General features: G+C 48.0%; 2 protein-coding genes across 5 annotated transcripts in view; one reads left to right on the plus strand and one right to left on the minus strand.

The window, feature by feature from the left end:
* BOP1 (BOP1 ribosomal biogenesis factor) overlaps nt 1–6,607 on the minus strand; it is an 86,679-nt gene extending 80,072 nt beyond the window's left edge. The window contains exon 1 of the mRNA XM_074986442.1: nt 6,562–6,607. Within this exon, the coding sequence (XP_074842543.1) occupies nt 6,562–6,585 (24 nt within the window). The 5' untranslated portion in view covers nt 6,586–6,607. The remainder of the gene's footprint in view (nt 1–6,561) is intronic.
* Nucleotides 6,608–7,125: 518 nt separating this feature from the next.
* HSF1 (heat shock transcription factor 1) overlaps nt 7,126–17,371 on the plus strand; it is a 118,012-nt gene continuing 107,766 nt past the window's right edge. For 2 of the 4 annotated variants that reach the window (XM_074986443.1, XM_074986444.1), the window contains exon 1: nt 7,126–7,381. In XM_074986443.1, coding sequence (XP_074842544.1) covers nt 7,265–7,381 — 117 coding nt within the window. In that variant the 5' untranslated portion in view covers nt 7,126–7,264. Of the gene's footprint in view, nt 7,382–7,733; nt 7,881–17,371 lie in introns of those variants that run through there. The other 2 variants (XM_074986446.1, XM_074986447.1) reach the window with 2 other exon arrangements.

The following is a 17,371-nucleotide window of genomic DNA, read 5'->3' on the forward strand; positions in this document are numbered from 1 at the left end:
CTCGTGATCGTGCGCCCCCAGCCCCTCCGAAAACGGGCCGATGAACACGCCTAACTTGCAGATGCTTTAGGCAAAATGCATCATGCACCATATCGGTTTCAGAGCTGTGGTCTGCTGAGCCAGCACATTGGAAGTTTGGGCACGTAGCATGCTCATACGTGAAGAAGTCCAGTACACGAATCGGTTTACTAGGCGAAGGGCTCATCTCCACTACAGGGTGGACTGATGCTGCGCTACCGATTCACCAGCAGTCGATTTAGCAAGCCTAGTAAAGACTCACTAAATCAACCACAGAGCACTCTGATGTCGACACCGGTACTCTAGCAGAATGAGATGAGGATGGGAGTTGACGGGAGAATTTTCTCTGCTGACCCTCCCCTGGCTCCCCCCTTGTAGTGTGGGCCCCACTGTGGCTGTGCCTACAGGGGCACAAATCTTCGAAACAGCCATATTTCGAAGATTACTAATGAGGTGCTGAATTGGATATTCAGTGCCTCATTAGCATTAGGACACTTCCGACTGCGGCGCTTTGAAAGCGCGTGGCTCGGTGCGGCTACACGGGGGTCCTTTTCGAAAGGACCTGCACCTTTCCAAATCCCCTTATTCCGATCAGCTTTCGAAGTGCCGCAGCCAGAAGCGTCCTAATGCTTACGAGGCGCTGAATTGAATATTCAGCGCCTCATTAGTAATCTTCGAAATGGCCATTAGCATGGTCGTTCTGAAGATTTGTGCCCGTGTAGACACACCCAGGAAGTAGAGCTGAGCTATGACAGTTTGAGTAACGTAAATTATCAAAGAGGGAGCCGTGTCAGTCTGCATCTTCAAAAACAACAAGAAGTCCTGTGGCACCTTATAAACTACCAGATATTTTGGAGCACGCGTATGCCACAGGACTTCTTGTTGTTTATAACTCAAATTGCATAGTTTAGATCCACCTGTCCTTAAAGTGTAGACTTGCATCTGGTTTTCTAGTGTAAACCATTAGTGGTACTTAAGGAAACTTACTGGCATGGCGCTTAAGACATTGCTGTATAAAGGGGTGTCCTTTATGCTCAGACGGTGGTTGGTCCTAGAAAGACAGTGGCCATTCCACCAGATGATGGAATCCACCTCGAATCTGGTATCTTTTCCCCAACTGGATGGGGAGATAAAACGCAGGATTCCCGTGCCAGGGAAAGGCTATTTCAGGAATGGAAAGCAATCAGTTTCTCTCTTTAGCTGGCTTTTGAAATTGCCTCCCCACCCAAAGAGGATACATGTAAATACACTTGAAAACAAAGAACTCTAAAAGAGCAGCAGAAATGTAGCACTTTAAAAAGATAACAAAATGATTTACTTGGTGATGATCCTTTGTGGGACAGACCCACTTCATCAGATCAATTTCACTTCCAATACAGACCAACATTTGTAAGTACAGAGGACCAAAAAGAAAAAAGGTTGCTATAAAAACTGATAAATTAAATGGGGTTGAAGGAGAGGGGTGAGAAGTGGGGGGGGGGGTGTTAATTGTCCTGTCTGAGATAATTACGAGCATCAAAGGGAGGGAAGCAGTCCTTGTAATGCGTGAGGTAGTTGATGTCTCTGTTCATACCATGTGTTAATGTGTCGAATTTGAATACATACTCTAACTCACAAATCTCTTGCTCTAATCTGTGGTTAAATTCTCAGTGTTGCAGGACACAGATTCTCAGGTCTTTAACAGAATGGCCCACTCCACTGAAGTGTTCACTGACCGGCTTACATGTATTGAGCCTGTATTGGAAATTAAATCGATCTGAAGAAGTGGGTCTGTCCCACAAAAGCTCATCACCAAATAAATCATTTTGTTAGTCTCTAAAGTGCTACATTTCCGCCGCCTTGTTTTGTTGGAGTACAGACTAACATGGGCAGGGGGAGAGGCTGTCTAGGAATGACTACAGCAGAAAGGGATCTAGGGATTAGAGCAGGCCACATGTTAAATCTGAGTCAACAGTGTGATGCTGCTGCAAAAAAAGTAAACATGATTCTGGGATGCATTAACAGGTGTGTTGTGAACAAGACACGAGAAGTCATTCTTCCGCTCTACTTTGTGCTGGTTAGGCCTCAGCTGGAGTATTGTGTCCAGTTCTGGGCACCGCAGTTCAAGAAAGATGTGGAGAAATTAGAGAGAGTCCAGAAAAGAGCAAGAATGATTAAAGGTCTAGAGCTAACCTGGTTATCCCCACCCTTGCTCTGGCTTTTTTATACCTGGCCCTGCAGATTTCCAAGACCAGCATCTGATGAAGTGAGTCTGTGCTCACGAAAACTCATGCTCAAAACTTTTCTGTTAGTCTATAAGGTGCCACAGGACCCTTTGTTGCTGGTCTAGAGAATGTGACCTATGAAGAAAGGCTGAAAGAATTGGGCTTGTTTAGTTTGTAAAAAGAGAAGATTGAGGGGCAACATGATAGCGGTTTTCAGGTACCTAAAAGAGTGTCATAAGGAGGAGGGAGAAAATTTGTTCTTCTTGGCCTCTGAGGATAGAACAAGAAGCAATGGGCTTAAGCTGCAGCAAGGGAGGTTTAGGTTGGACATTAGGAAAAAGTTCCTAACTGTCAGGGTGGTCAAACAGTGGAATAAATTACCAAGGGAGGTTGTGGAATCTCCATCTCTGGAGATATTTAAGAACAAGTTAGATAGATGTCTATCAGGTATGGTTTAGACAGTACTTGGTCCTGCCATTGGGGCAGGGGGCTGGACTCGATGGCCTCTTGAGGTCCCTTCCACTCCTAGGCTATGTCTACACTAGCCAAAAACTTCGAAAGGCCATGCAAATGGCCATTCTGAAGTTCACTAATGAAGCGCTGAAATACATATTCAGTGCCTCATTAGCATGTGGGGGACCGCGGAACTTCGAAATTGACGTGGGTCGCCGCCGCGTGTCTCGTACAGATGGGGCTCCTTTTCAGAAGGACCCCAGCTACTTCGAAGTCCCCTTATTCCCATCTGCTCATAGGAATAAGGGGACTTCGAAGTAGCCAGGGTCCTTTCGAAAAGGAGCCCTGTCTGTACGAGCCGCACCAATTTCGAAGTGCTGCGGCCGCCCGCATGCTAATGAGGCACTGAATATGTATTTCAGCGCTTCACCAGTAAACTTCGAAATGGCCATTTTGAAGTTTTTGGCTAGTGTAGACACGGCCCTCCCTAGTATTCTATGATTCTGTGGCTACCTTTCTGTTACTATTGTAAAAAAGCTGTAGACCCAGGCCCGAGAACAGGATCAACTGTCTTGAAGGATTTCACCTGGAATGATGGGGAGGAGAACATTTTGACAGGATTTCTCTTAATGCACTAGGATTAGCTGGCGTGTGGTGTTTATTCTGGCCGAGTAACTCACTTTGTGCTGCCTGTTTTCACTTGCGGTCACTTAAATCCGATTTTAGACTTAATAAAAACATCATTAATAACAACAAGAAGTCCTGTGGCACCATCTATAAGGTACCACAGGACTTCTTGTTGCTTGTGAAGACACAGACTAACTCAGCTTCCCCTCTGATACTCGTTTATTAATCAAGCCCAGTGTAAATAATTGTTGGGGGGAGGGGAGAAGGGGGAGCAACAACTGCATGCATCTCTCTCACGGATAAAGAAGCTGCTCTGATGAGTTTTCTCCGGGTAAAACTTTTACACAGGTCAAATGGATTTATTTGGGGGTTTGATTCTCTTTGGGGCTCTATTCCTGGATCTTTTCAACAGCTTTAGAGCTGAGCTGGTTCAGTGCCCGTGTTACTCTGCTGGGGGCCTGTTACCCAAACTCTGTGCCTTACCTGGGGAGACCAGAGCTTCTGGCCCAGCAGGACAGGGAGATGGGGCACCCCTGGGGGCAGGTAGCCAGGCTGGGGATTGGGGAAAGGGTGGAGCAGTGAGTGGTGTTGCCATGGGCCTCGCATGCCCCCAAGGGCCAGCCCTGATGATACCCGCTCTTTGTTGTTAATAGTGCCTGACTGGTTAACACAGTATCAGCCTTTCTAGCGAAGACCAAACCAATGCAGGCATTAACACCTCGGCTTCTGTGCTGTCCTCAGCTATTAGCTATTGTTCCCCTCTTAGCAAGAGGCCTACGCTTGCCTTCACCCATCTCTTCCTCCTAATGCATTTGTTTTCCTTCTTCCTCACTAGGGTACAGCTTTGTCATTGAACGGCTTTTCAATCCCAGCTTTGGCACCTGGATGCTAACCTTTGCATTACTTTCCTCTCGGCCAGGGGCAGACAGTAACTTTTAATTGGGGAATGGGGGGAGGGGAACGACACACACTCCAAGAATTTGGTAAGAGATCAAGGGCCCCACTCTTCCGTGACATTAACGGAGGAGCTGCGGGGTTGGAACAGAGGTTGGGTGCAGAAGGGAGCTCAGGACAGAGGACGGGTGTGCACCGGCGGGGAGGCGGGGGAGTCTGGGAGGAGGTTTGAATGAAGGAGAGTTTTCACCTGGGTAGGTGACTGGACTGCAGGGTCTGGGAGGGGGTAATGACCTGGAGCAGGGGTGCTGGAAGGATGAGGGGAGTGGCTGAGGTTTGGGAGAGGGGAGGGGCTGGGGTACAGGCACTGGTTGGGGGTGGCTTACCTTAGGCAGCTCCAAGTCAGCCACCTAGAGAGACCCTCAGGCAGGCTCCCTGCCTGCTCTGTTCACACCCACCACTCAAAGCACTTGGCTCAGGAGTCAGTCCATGCGCTGTCTGTGCACTGCCTGCTCCTTGGAAAGGGTGGGGGGTTGCCCTCCACGTGCAGCAAGCACACCCCATGCAGCTCTCATTGGCTGGTTGCCAGCCAATGGGAGATGCAAGATTGTGCTGGGGGGAGGGGCAGCACATGAAATCCCCCAGACAGCTGGGTGTGAGGCGCACAGGGCACACACAGCCCCTACAGGCAGCTGCTTTGAGTAGGGTGTGGGCTGTGTTTTGTCCACCCCTGCTCTAGTTACTGCTCCTTCAGGACCTTTCAAACACTCCCTGCTGCTTATCTGCTGCCAAGGAACGACCAGTGGCATAGTCCCTCCCTCAGATGCCTCTGGAACCTCCCCCCCACCGATCCCTCCCTCAGACACTATTTCCCAAGCATCAGAGAGGGAGCCGTGTGAGTCTGTACCTTCGAGAGCAACAAGAAGTCCTGTGGCACCTTATAGACTAACAGATAGTCTGGAGCATAAGCTTCCGTGGGCAAAGACCCACGTCATCTGAAGCAGGTCTTTGCCCACGAAAGCTTATGCTCCAGACTATCTGTGAGTCTATAAGGTGCCACAGGACCTCTTGTTGCTCTTCCCAAGTGGGTCTTCACATGCACATCTCACCCTTAGATAAAGCCTTTCATGGCCTATGAGCCCATCTCTGGTCCCATCACCCCCTTATGCAAGTAGGGGTGTCTTGCCCTGCTGTAAAAAGGTAATATACTTGGAGCATTTAGCAAGAGCAGTGTAATCTCTTTCCTGCTTGGCTGCAAGATACCTGGGGTCTGATGGAAACAACAGTGAGTTTGGCAGGGCAGAGTACTCAGGCACTGCTGGATTTTACAACATGTGAATTATGAGCTAGTCTTGTTTAGAATGCAAAAGTGGCCTAAGCAACTGCCTTTAAAACCTTGGAAAGCAACCTTGAAAGCAACGGACACTCTCAGCAGTGCATCCCAAACACCCACTACCCCATTTAAAGCTCCAGGCCACCATAACTGTCAGAAGCACCAGTGAGGAAAAACAGGCCACAGCAAAGTTGCAAGCCAAATGTACTCAACTTTTCTAAGTTACATACACCAGAAAATACTCGCTCCGCTCCTTGCGCGCGCGCGCACGCGCACACACACACACACACACACACACACACACACACACACACACACACACACACACACACACACACACACACACACACACACACACACACACACACACACGAAAAAGGACGTTTGCATACAACAGACAAGACCAGACCATAACAATCTCAACCTGAAAGGTAAGGGGGCCTTGCACCTTTCGCTCCAGCTAGGGGGTCTAAGAACCTTTCCCCTTCCATGCTCCAGTTACGGGAACACCCTCACCTGGTCCTCGGACATAGACTCAGAAGCAGAGGACGGGGGAAGAAACCTGTCTTAAACGCCACAAAATTACACAGAGGGGTTCCCGCCCTCAGCCCGCCCCCCCCTTCGTTGCTGTTGCTGTTGTTGTCTGTTTCTCCACTGCAGACGCGTGGAGCTCTGTGGGGCTGGGGCAGAGCTGTGTGCGCAGCACCAAGCACACGCGGGCCCTGACTGAGGGCAGAACACGACCCCCCGCCCCCCCATAGCACGGGGCGGAGGGCGAACGCCGCGCCTGGGGCTGGCCGGCACCCTACTCGCAAGGCGACCTCCCCCCAGCCCCCATCACAGCGCCCCTGCGGCCCGGGGGCCCAACGTCCCCCATCCTGGGGGCCCGGAGCCCCGCCACGGCGCCTCCCCCCACGGCTCTGGGGACGCCCCGGCACGCAGCAGGCCCAGCGGTCCCCGGGCCCACGCCCCCAAGGCCCCGCCAGTCACAGCCCCCTGCCCTGGGCCCCCCCGCACGCGGCCCCGCCTCACCCGGCTGCCCCCCGGCCGCTCCATGGCTCCTGCCCGGCAGCCCCGCGTGCGCCGCGCTGCTGCGCCGCCTCCCAGCACGTGCGGGAGGTCAGAGGTCGCGGTGCCCCGCCCCCTCCCGCGGTGTTGCAGAATCGCTCCCGCTCCCCTCCAGCCGGTGCGCTCTCCCCATACAGGCCACCCCCCGGGGCGAGGAGGAAAAACACCCCGGGTCCGGCCGGACCGGGATCAGGGGGTCAAAGGTCAGAAGACGGAGGCGCCCTTGGCGCACGCGCCTTCCCCCTCCTTCCCCCCAGGCTTGGGCGCAAGGTGCGCATGCGCGGTGCCCCAGCCCGCGATCGGGAAGGGGGAAGGGCGCGCAAGGCGGAGGCGGAGCTTCACGCCGGGCAGCGCGCAGCGCGAGGGGCCGGGCGCGGCGCATGCGCCCGGAGCTCAGTCGGTCCGGGGACCGTGGCGAAGCCGCGCATGCGCCCAGCCGGCTCGGAAGGGGGCCTGGCCGTGAGGCGTCCCAAGATGGCGGCGGCCATGCTGGGCTCAGCGGGGTTCAGTGCGCAGGCCGCGGCCGGGCCCCGCGGCGGGGGGAGGCGGCGCTAGCCAGCCGGCCCCGCGCGTGTCTCGGCTGCCGGGCCCCGCGGCCTCGGGCGGCGCTCCCGGGTCTCGGCCGGCCCCGGCCCCGCCCCCGCGTAGCGGGCCCCGGCCCGAGGACATGGAGGGCCCGGGGGCGGGCGCGGGCCCCGGCGGCAGCAACGTCCCCGCCTTCCTCACCAAGCTGTGGACCCTGGTGGAGGATCCCGACACCGACCCGCTCATCTGCTGGAGCCCGGTGAGGGGCGGGGCGGGACGGGGCCCGGGCTTTGTCCCGCGGGGGGCGGCCCCGGAGCCCGCCGCTCTGGGCTCGCCTGGCTCGGCCGCCGCCCAGCGCTAGCTGCGGGGCCCGGTGGGGTGGGGGCGCGGGGCTGTCTGCTGGCCTCGGCGCCTCCCGCCGGCAGCCGCGCCCCAGGGCGCCTCCGGCCCCGGCAGCTCGGAGAGCCTGGCGCTGCGGCCGGCCGGGCGGTCGGCTCCGGGGCCCCCCGCAGTCGCACAGTGGCGCGTTCGGGCTCGGGGAGGTGGCGTGTCTGCGCACGGCTTCCCGAGAGGCAGCGGCAGACGGTGGGGAGCTGCGAAGCGTGAAAGTAAACGAGTCGGCGGCTGGCCGAAGAGAAGCGGGAGGAGGAATTTCTTCACCCCAGGCGCAGCCCACGGGTGGGGAACTTTGCCAGGAAACGTTGTGAAGCCCGAATCTGCAGCAGAGCTCAGAAGAGAGCTCGTTAAGTTTCTGCAGGGTGAGCCAAGCAATGGCTGGTCCCCGGGATGGGCCGGGCTGGTGTCCCTAGTCCCTGTTTGTCAGAAGCCGGGAACTGTCGAAAGGAGGTGGATTACTTGATTCTGTTTATTCCCTGTGAAGCACCTTGCGTTGTCCCCACTGGAAGTAAATAAGAGAGAATAAATAACTCCTTTGCATAACACAAGAAATAGGGGGTCATCAAATGAAATTAATAGGTAGCTGATTTAAAACAAACAGCATATTTCTTCGTAAAACACAAAAGGAACCTGTGGAGTTTCTCGCTGGAACATGTCAAGACTATGAAAGGGTTAATAAAAGAATTAGTGAAATTCATAGAGGTTAGTGACATCAATGGCTGTTTGCCAGGATGAAAAGAGATGGTGTCTCTAGCCTCTGTTTGCTAGAAGTTGGGAGTGGAGATGGGTCACCTGTTCTGTTCACTCACTCTGGGGCATCTGGCATTGGTCACTGTTGGAAGACAGGTTCCTGCAGTAGATGGGCCTTTGGTCTGACCCAATATGGCTTTTCCTATGTTTTAAGCATTTTGGAGGAAAATAGTGAGGGCCTAGTGTAGCGTGAAACCCAAGATTGATCTTTCAGGAGGCTAGTCAGGGAATGTTATTTACCTGTTTTATTTTATATACTGTGGTTTTATGTAATGTCTAATCTTCCAAGCTTTTCATCAGCTCATAGAACAATAGAGCTGGAAGAGACCTAAAAAAGTCATCAAGTCCAGCCCCCTGCCCTGGGCAGGACCAAACCCATCAGGTCAGCCTAGCCAGGGCTTTGTCAAGGCGAGACTTAAACACCTCTGGGGATGGAGACTCCACTACTTCCCTAGGTAGACCATTCCAATGCTTCACCACCCTCCTAGCGAAAAACTTTTTCCTAATGTTTAACCTGGACCTTCCCAACCACAACTTGAGACCCTTGTTCTGTGTTCTGCTGTCCGTGACCACTGTGAACAGCCTCTCTCCAGCCTCTTTGCAGCCTCCCTTCAGTAAGTTGAAGGCTGTTATCAAGTTCCCCCTCAGTCTTCTCTTTTGCAGACTAAACAGTCCCAATTCCCTCAGCTTTTCTTCATAGGTCATACGCTCCAGCCCCCTAATTATTTTGGTCACCCTCCACTGGACCCTCTCCAGTGTATCCACATCCTTCCTATAATTGGGGGCCCAGAACTGGACACAGTACTCCAGATGAGGCCTCAGCAAAGCCAAATAAAGAGGAATAATCACTTCTCTGGATCTACTGGCAACGCTCCTCTTGATGCAGCCTAATATGCCATTAGCCTTCTTGGCTACAACAGCACACTGTTGACTCATGTCCAGCTTCTCATCCGCTACAACTCCCAGGTCCTTTTCTGCAGAACTACTACTAAGCCAGTCGGACCCCAGTCTGTAACGATGCTTGGGATTCTTCCGGCCCAAGTGCAGGACTCTGCACTTGTCCTTACTGAACCTCATTAGATTTATTGCGGCCCAGTCTTCCAATTTGTCTAAGTCACTCTGGACCCTATCCCCACCCTCCAGTGTATCTACCTCTCCCCCTAGCTTAGTGTCATCCGCAAACTTGCTGAGGGTGCAATCCAACCCCTCATCCAGGTCATTGATAAATATGTTGAACAGAACAGGACCCAGAACCGAACCTTGGGGCACTCTGCTAGAAACCGACCGCCATCCCGACATTGAGCCATTGATCACTACCCGCTGGGACTGACCTTCCAGCCAGCTTTCTATCCATTTTACCGACCATTTATCCAATCCACATTTCTTTAACTTGCTGACAAGAATATTGTGGGAGACTGTATCAAAAGCTTTGCTAAAGTCAAGATAAATCACATCCATTGATTTTCCCTTATCCACAGAGCCAGTTATCTCATCATAGAAACTAATCAGATTGGTCAGGCATGACTTTCCCTTCATGAATCCATGCTTAGGGCTAGATTAATTGAGGAAGTTATAATGGTTTAATTTAAGGTTTGAGTTGATCTGATTTTTTTTAAGGTACAAAAAACTGCGTAGGCACTCTTTTCCAGTTTAAACTAAAATAAACCCACTCCTAGATCTACAAGAATGAATCTACAGAAATTTCTACTAGCTTAAAAAGGTTTCCTTAAGTGAAACTGGTGTAACTCTCTTGCTTAGAAATGCCTATATACTCATGCCTGTGAAAAGACCACACGGGTGCTCTTTAATTATTAGAGACTTGGAATGGGGCTTCTATAAGGTGGGTGCAAAACTGGCTGGATAACTGTACTCAGAGAGTAGTTATTAATGGTTCTCAATCCTGCTGGAAAGGTATAACAAGTGGGGTTCCGCAGGGGTCTGTATTGGGACCTGTTCTGTTCAACATCTTTATCAACAATTTAGATATTGGCATAGACTGTATGCTTATTAAGTTTGTGGATGATATCAAGCTAGGAGGGGTTGTAACTGCTTTGGAGGATAGGGTCAAAATTCAAAATGATCTGAACAAATTGGAGAAGTGGTCTGAAGTAAACAGGATGAAGTTTAATAAAGAGAAATGCAAAGTGCTCAACTTAGGAAGGAACAATCAGTTTCACACATACAGAATGGGGAGAAACTGTCTAGGAAGGAGTATGGCAGAAAGGGATCTAGGGGTTAGAGTGGACCACATGTTGAATGAGAGTCAACAGTGTGATGCTGTTGCAAAAAAACCAAACATGATTCTGGGATGCATAAACAGGTGTGTTGTCAGCAAGACACGAGAAGTCATTCTTCTGCTCTACTCTACCCTGGTTAGGCCCCAGTTGGAGTATTGTGTCCAGTTCTGGGCGCCGCATTTCAAGAAAGATATGGAGAAATTGGAAAGGGTCCAGAAAAGAGCAACAAGAATGATCAAAGGTCTCGAGAACATGACCTATGAAGAAAGGCTGGAAGAAATGGGCTTGTTTAGTTTGGAAAAAAGATAAAGGGGGGGGGCGGAACATGATAGCGGTTTTCAGGTCTCTAAAAGGGTGTCATAAGGAGGAGGGAGCAAACTTGTTTTTCTTGGCCTCTGAGGATAGAACAAGAGGCAATGGGCTCAAACTGCAGCAAGGGAGGTTTAGGTTGGTAAAGAATAAAATTGCAAGGCACGTAGAAGAGCACGAATTGTTGGGCAAAAGTCAGCATGGTTTCTGCAGAGGGAAGTCGTGTCTAACTAATCTATTAGAATTCTTTGAAGGGGTTAATAAACATGTGGACAAGGGGCACCCAGTGGACATAATATACCTAGATTTCCAGAAAGCCTTTGACACGGTCCCACACCAAAGGCTTTTATGTAAATTAGGTGGTCATGGGATAGGAGGAAAGATCCTTTCATGGATCGGGAATTGGTTAAAAGACAGAAAACAAAGGGTGAGAATAAATGGTAAATTTTCACAATGGAGGAGGGTAACTAGTGGTGTTCCCCAGGGGTCAGTCCTGGGACCGATCCTGTTCAACTTGTTCATCAGTGATCTAGAAAATGAGGTAAGCAGTGAGGTGGCAAAGTTTGCAGATGACACCAAGTTGTTCAGGACAGTCAAAACCAAAACAGATTGTGAAGAACTACAAAAAGATCTCAGCAAACTGAGTGATTGGGCAGCAAAATGGCAGATGAAATTTAATGTGGGTAAGTGTAAGGTAACGCACATTGGAAAAAATAACCCAGATTACACGTACTACATGATGGGGTCAAATTTAGCTACGACAGATCAGGAAAGGGATCTTGGAGTTATAGTGGATAGTTCTCTGAAGACATCCACGCAGTGTGCAGCGGCAGTTAGTAAGGCAAATAGGATGTTAGGAATTATTAAAAAAGGGATCAATAATAAGACAAAAGATATCATACTTCCCCTCTATAAAACTATGGTACGCCCACATCTTGAGTGCTGCGTGCAGATGTGGTCTCCTCACCTCAAAAAAGATATATTGGCATTAGAAAAGGTTCAGAAAAGGGCGACTAAGATGATTAGGGGCTTGGAACGGGTTCCATATAGGGAGAGGCTAGAGAGACTGGGACTTTTCAGTCTGGAAAAAAGGCGATTGAGGGGCGATATGATAGAGGTATATAAAATCATGGATGGTGTGGAGAAAGTGAATATAGAAAAATTATTTACCTTTTCCCGTAATACAAGAACTAGAGGACACCAAATGAAATTGATGGGTAGTAGGTTCAAAACTAATAAAAGGAAATTTTTCTTCACACAGCGCACAGTCAACCTGTGGAACTCCTTGCCCGAGGAGGCTGTGAAGGCCAGGACTCTATTAGGGTTTAAAAAAGAGCTTGATAAATTTTTGCAGGTTAGGTCCATAAATGGCTATTAGCCAGGGATAAAGTATGGTGCCCTAGCCTTCAGAACAAGGGCAGGAGATGGATGGCAGGAGATAAATCACTTGATCATTGTCTTCTGTTCTCCTTCTCTGGGGCACCTGGCATTGGCCACCGTCGGCAGATGGGATGCTGGGCTGGATGGACCTTTGGTCTGACCCAGTATGGCCGTTCTTATGTTCTTATTAGGAAAAAGTTCCTAACTGTCAGGGCGGTCAAACAGTGAAATAAATTACCAAGAGAGGTTGTGGAATCTCCGTCTCTGGAGATGCTTAAGAACAGGTTAGGTAGATGTCTATCGGGGTGGTCTAGACAGTACTTGGTCCTGCCACAAAGCCGGGGGCTGGACACGATGACCTCTCAAGGTCTCTTCCAGTCCTGGCGTTCTATGAATTGTCTGAATAGTTTTTAAACAAATATAACTTTTTTCAGATGGGGGTAATTTTTGTAGTAGTTATATCAATACAACTCCAAGTGCTGATGCAGTTATACCTGAGTAAAGATGCCTTGCAGTGGTATATATGATTCCCATTCGTTTTACGAAAATATCTGTAAGCACCTGATGTGGCTCGGTGGCTACATCATGTGGCAATGACTGGGTACATCCTATAGCAGTGTAAGTAAATTGGTATAACTTTTCTGTGTAGAGAAACCCTTACAGAACTGTCTCTCTTGAGCAGTAGTAGGGGTGAAATAACCTCTTTACTCCTGTATGTGGCATTGGTGCAACTGCTGCTGGAACCCTAAGTCCAGTTTAGGTTGGAGAGGGATCAGAGAAGAGTTGTTGGAATGATAAAAGCACATTGTTAAACAAAACAGACTGAGCTTGAGGCTAAAAGAAATTCAAAGAGTGACTTGATTACCATCCGTAAGTACCTACATCAGAAACCAATATTTTTGATAGTGGACTCTTCAATCTAGCAGAAACAGGTATAACATGATCCAATGGCTGGAAGCTGAAGTTAGACAAATTCAGAGTTGGTGATAAATGTAAATGAATTTTGAACAGTGAGGCCATGTCTATTACTAGCAAGCTTACATCACTGTAAGATTGCTCATGTGACTCTGTTTGCTGGCAGGAGAGAGCTATCCCGCTGACCAGAAAACTACTTCCCACATGCTGTGTTGGTTGGAGAAGTTCTCTTACCAACATAGGGCTAGCCACGTGGGGCTCTTGTCAGTGTAATTTATTGCCATTCAGGGGGTTGGTTTTTTTATAATCCTGAGACAGCAAAAGTGGTAGTGTAGGCATGGCCTAAGATCAACAAGCTATTGAAACATTAACAGGACCCTGGTGGATTCTGTTTCTTGGCTAATTTTACATCAAGATTAGCTGTTTTTCTAAAATTTCTGCTTTGGCAATTATTTTGGGAATTTATCTATCTTGTGTTATACAGGAGGTCAGAGCAGTCTCTTCTGCATAACCCATGAAACGGGCACTGTAAGTCCAGTATATTGAGTAGTCTTCATGAGCTTTGGTTACCAACCGCTGTTCACTACAACCCAATTCGTTCCAGTTAATAGAGTGCACCCCTATTGCCTTGTGCTGTCATCTGATACCTTAAAAGCTAACAGTTTGACTTGAACAATTTTGGATGAGATGGAAAACATAGGCTAATAATAACAGAGAGGGAGCCATGCTAGTCTATACATTATCAAAACAAAAAGCAGTCAAGTAGCACTTTAAAGACTAGCTAAATAGTTTATTAGGTGAGCTTTCATGGGACAGACCCACTTCTTCAGACCATAGCCATACCAGAACAGACTCAATATTTAAGGCACAGAGAACCAAAAACAGTAAGCAAGGAGGACAAATCAGAAAAAGATAATCAAGGTGAGCAAATTAGAGAGTGGAGGGGTGGGGGGAAAGGTCAAGAATTAGATTGAGCCAAGTATGCAGACGAGCCCCTATAGTGACTCAGAAAGTTCCTGTCACGATTTAAACCACGTGTTAATGCGCCAAATTTGAATATAAAAGCCAGCTCGGCTGTTTCCCTTTCCAAAAGAGTGCAAAAATTCCTTTTCAGTAACACACATACCTTTAGGTCATTGACAGAATGCCCCATTCCATTAAAATGTTGACTAACTGGTTTGTGGATCTGGAGTGTTTTGATGTCTGTTTTGTGCCTGTTGACCCTTTGTCTAAGGGAGTTAGAAGTCTGTCCAATATACAAAGCATCTGGGCATTGTTGGCACATGAACGTTTTATATTCAAATTCGGCACATTAACACGTGGTTTAAACCGGGACGGGAACTTTCTGAGTCACTATAGGGGCTCGTCTGCATACCTGGCTTAATCTAATTCTTGACCTCCCCCCCAACCCTCCACTCTCTGATTTGCTCACCTTGATTATCTTTTTCTGATTTGTCCTCCTTGCTTACTGTTTTTGTTCTCTGTGCCTTAAGTATTGAGTCTGTTCTTGTCTGGCTATGGTCTGAAGAAGTGGGTCTGTCCCACGAAAGCTCACCTAATAAACTATTTTGCTAGTCTTTAAAGCGCTACTTGACTGCTTTTTGTTTTGATTAAGGATAGGTTGTAGGTTTTTAATAATTTGTTGCAGTGGTTTGAGTTGGGGGCTGTAGGTGATGACCAGTGGTGTTGTGTTCTTGGCTTTTTTGGGCCAATCGTGGAGTAGCTGATTTCCGGGTATTCGTCTGGCCCTGTCGATTTGTTTTTTTTACTTCTCCTGGTGGGTGATTCAGGTTTATGAATATTTGGTAAAGATCTTGTAGTTTTTGGTCTCTGTCAGTTGGATCAGAGCAAATGTGATTGTATTTAAGAGCTCGACTGTAAACAACGGATCTAGTTGTGTGCAGGATGGAAGCTAGAAGGATGTAGGTAAGTATAGCGATCAGTAGGTTTTTGGTATGGTGTGGTACTGGTCAGGCCATCCTTGATTAGTACTGTAGTGTCCGGGAAATGTATCTCTTGCGTGTCGTAATTGAGGCATAAGTTGATGGTGGAGTGTAGATTGTTAAAGTCTCTGTGGAATTCTTCTGGAGTCTCTGTACCATGGGTCCAAATCATAAAGATGTCATCAATGTATCTTAAGTAGAGGAGGCGTAATAGGGGACGAGAGTTGAGGAATCGTTGTTCCAGGTCAGCCATAAATATATTAGCATATTGTGGGGCCGTGTGGGTGCCCAAAGCAGTTCCACTAAACTGGAGGTATAAATTAACCCCAAATCGGAAATAACTGTGTGTGAGAACAAAGATAACTGAGGTCAGACGCCAGATTGGCTGTGGTGGCATCAGGGATGGTATTCCTGGTTGCTTGTAATCCATCTTTATGTGGAATATTAGTGTACAGAGCCTCTACATCCATTGTGGCAAGGATGGCGTTATCAGGAATTTTTCCAATGTTTTGTAATTTCCTCAGGAAGTCAGTGGTATCTCGGATATAGCTGTGAGTGTTGGTGGCATAGGCTTTGAGGAAGGAGTCCACGTAACTGGATAGTCCAGCGGTAAGGGTGTCAGTACTCGAAATGATAGTGTCCAGGATTTCCAGGTTTGTGGATTTTGGGAAGTAAATAGAATAATCCAGGCTGCGGCTCAGATGGTGTGTCCCCGAGTAGCAGCAGGGAGTTCCTTGAGTAGTTGTTGTAATTTCCTTTGGAGTTCCAAGGTGGGATCAGAGGAGAGAGGTCTATAAAACGTGGTGTTGGAGAGTTGTCTGGCTGCCTCCTGTTCATCGTCCGACGTATTCATGATGACAACAGCACCCCCTTTGTCAGCTGGTTTGATGATGATACCTTTCAGTGATCTCTCTTTTCCTGAGTGTCAGAGTTAATCCTAGTGTCTTTAATTCTGACTCATGCAAAATGTAGATCGCACTCTTGACTACATAGTCTCAGGGGGGTAGACCTATTTGTCTGCAGCTTCACAAAAAAAACAAGCAGTCCTGTAACACTTGACGAGGGTAGTCATAGTTTCCAAGCTCAAAGAGTTGTCATCGTTACATTATTCTAACAATTATTTTACATTACAAAGTCACATAATTATTTTTTGTGTTAAATAGCTTCTATGTTCCACTCCAGAATTGATTGTTTCATAGCTGACTGAACTGAGCTCTCATCATATGAAAAGCTTTTGAGTAAAAAGAAACTGTATACATTTAAGTTGGGGGTGTTGGTTAGACTGGGCCAGTGAAGTGCGTATCCGTCGTGGCAAAAACTTTCATGGTACTTCAGTGTGTTTTGGAAACACTTGAAATGTAGCTTCTTCTTTTATAGCTGCTTTAGAGATACTTCCAAAAGTGAATTCAGTAGATATAATGAAAGTTAAGGCTGGCCTGCATATTTTGCAGGACATCTAAGGCCTAGTCTACACTAAAAACTTTTGCCAATATAACCTGTTAGGTGTATGATTTTTTTTCCTTTATGCAGACAGCTCTAGTGCAGACACTTGTATCAGCAAAAACACTTTGTATCTAACATAGGAAAGTATAAACTGTATCCATATTTGGAAGGGGGGGGGTTGCTAGTACACATACACCTGAATATCATCTCGTGCAGTCATTCTCAATTTTTTTTTTTTTTAAATAAAGTAGCCCTTTTAAGAAAAATAAGCACCCCCAGACTTCTCTTGCATACTCCTAAGGGCATGTGTACCACCGGTTGAGAAACATGGTGCTTAAGTAATCTGAGATTTTTAAACAAGTGCCATTCAGCCTTTGCGGATTACGGTAACCTTTTCAGGAGTCAAATTTGTTTTGCATACCACTGAGTTGCACCTTACTTAAAAACTACTTACTAACAAAAACATGCAGAAATATCACTGAAGGCTACTACTCAAAACTTGCTGACCTTCTACCATCTTATCAAATAAATGAATTGGAAATAGAAATATTGTACTTACATTTCAGTGTATGGCATATGAAGCAGTAGAAACAAGTCGTTTGAATGAACTTCTAGACTATACTGACTTTACTAGTGTTTTTATGCAGCCTATTGTAAAACTAGATAGATATCTAGATAAATTGGTGTACTCCCTGGAAGACTTGAGTGTGTCACACATACCCCTGGTTGAGAAACACTAATCTAGTTTAGCTAAGGCCTAAGAATACGTGGTTTGGAGACAGGTTTAATTCATTTTCCATGAAATATATACTTGAATCCAGCATGTATCATTCAAGAATGTGCTAGGTCTGTCTGTGCAGAGTGAGGGTACAAAGC

This window comes from Carettochelys insculpta, chromosome 2 (assembly GCF_033958435.1).
Source record: "Carettochelys insculpta isolate YL-2023 chromosome 2, ASM3395843v1, whole genome shotgun sequence".
Lineage (NCBI taxonomy): Eukaryota > Metazoa > Chordata > Testudines > Carettochelyidae > Carettochelys > Carettochelys insculpta.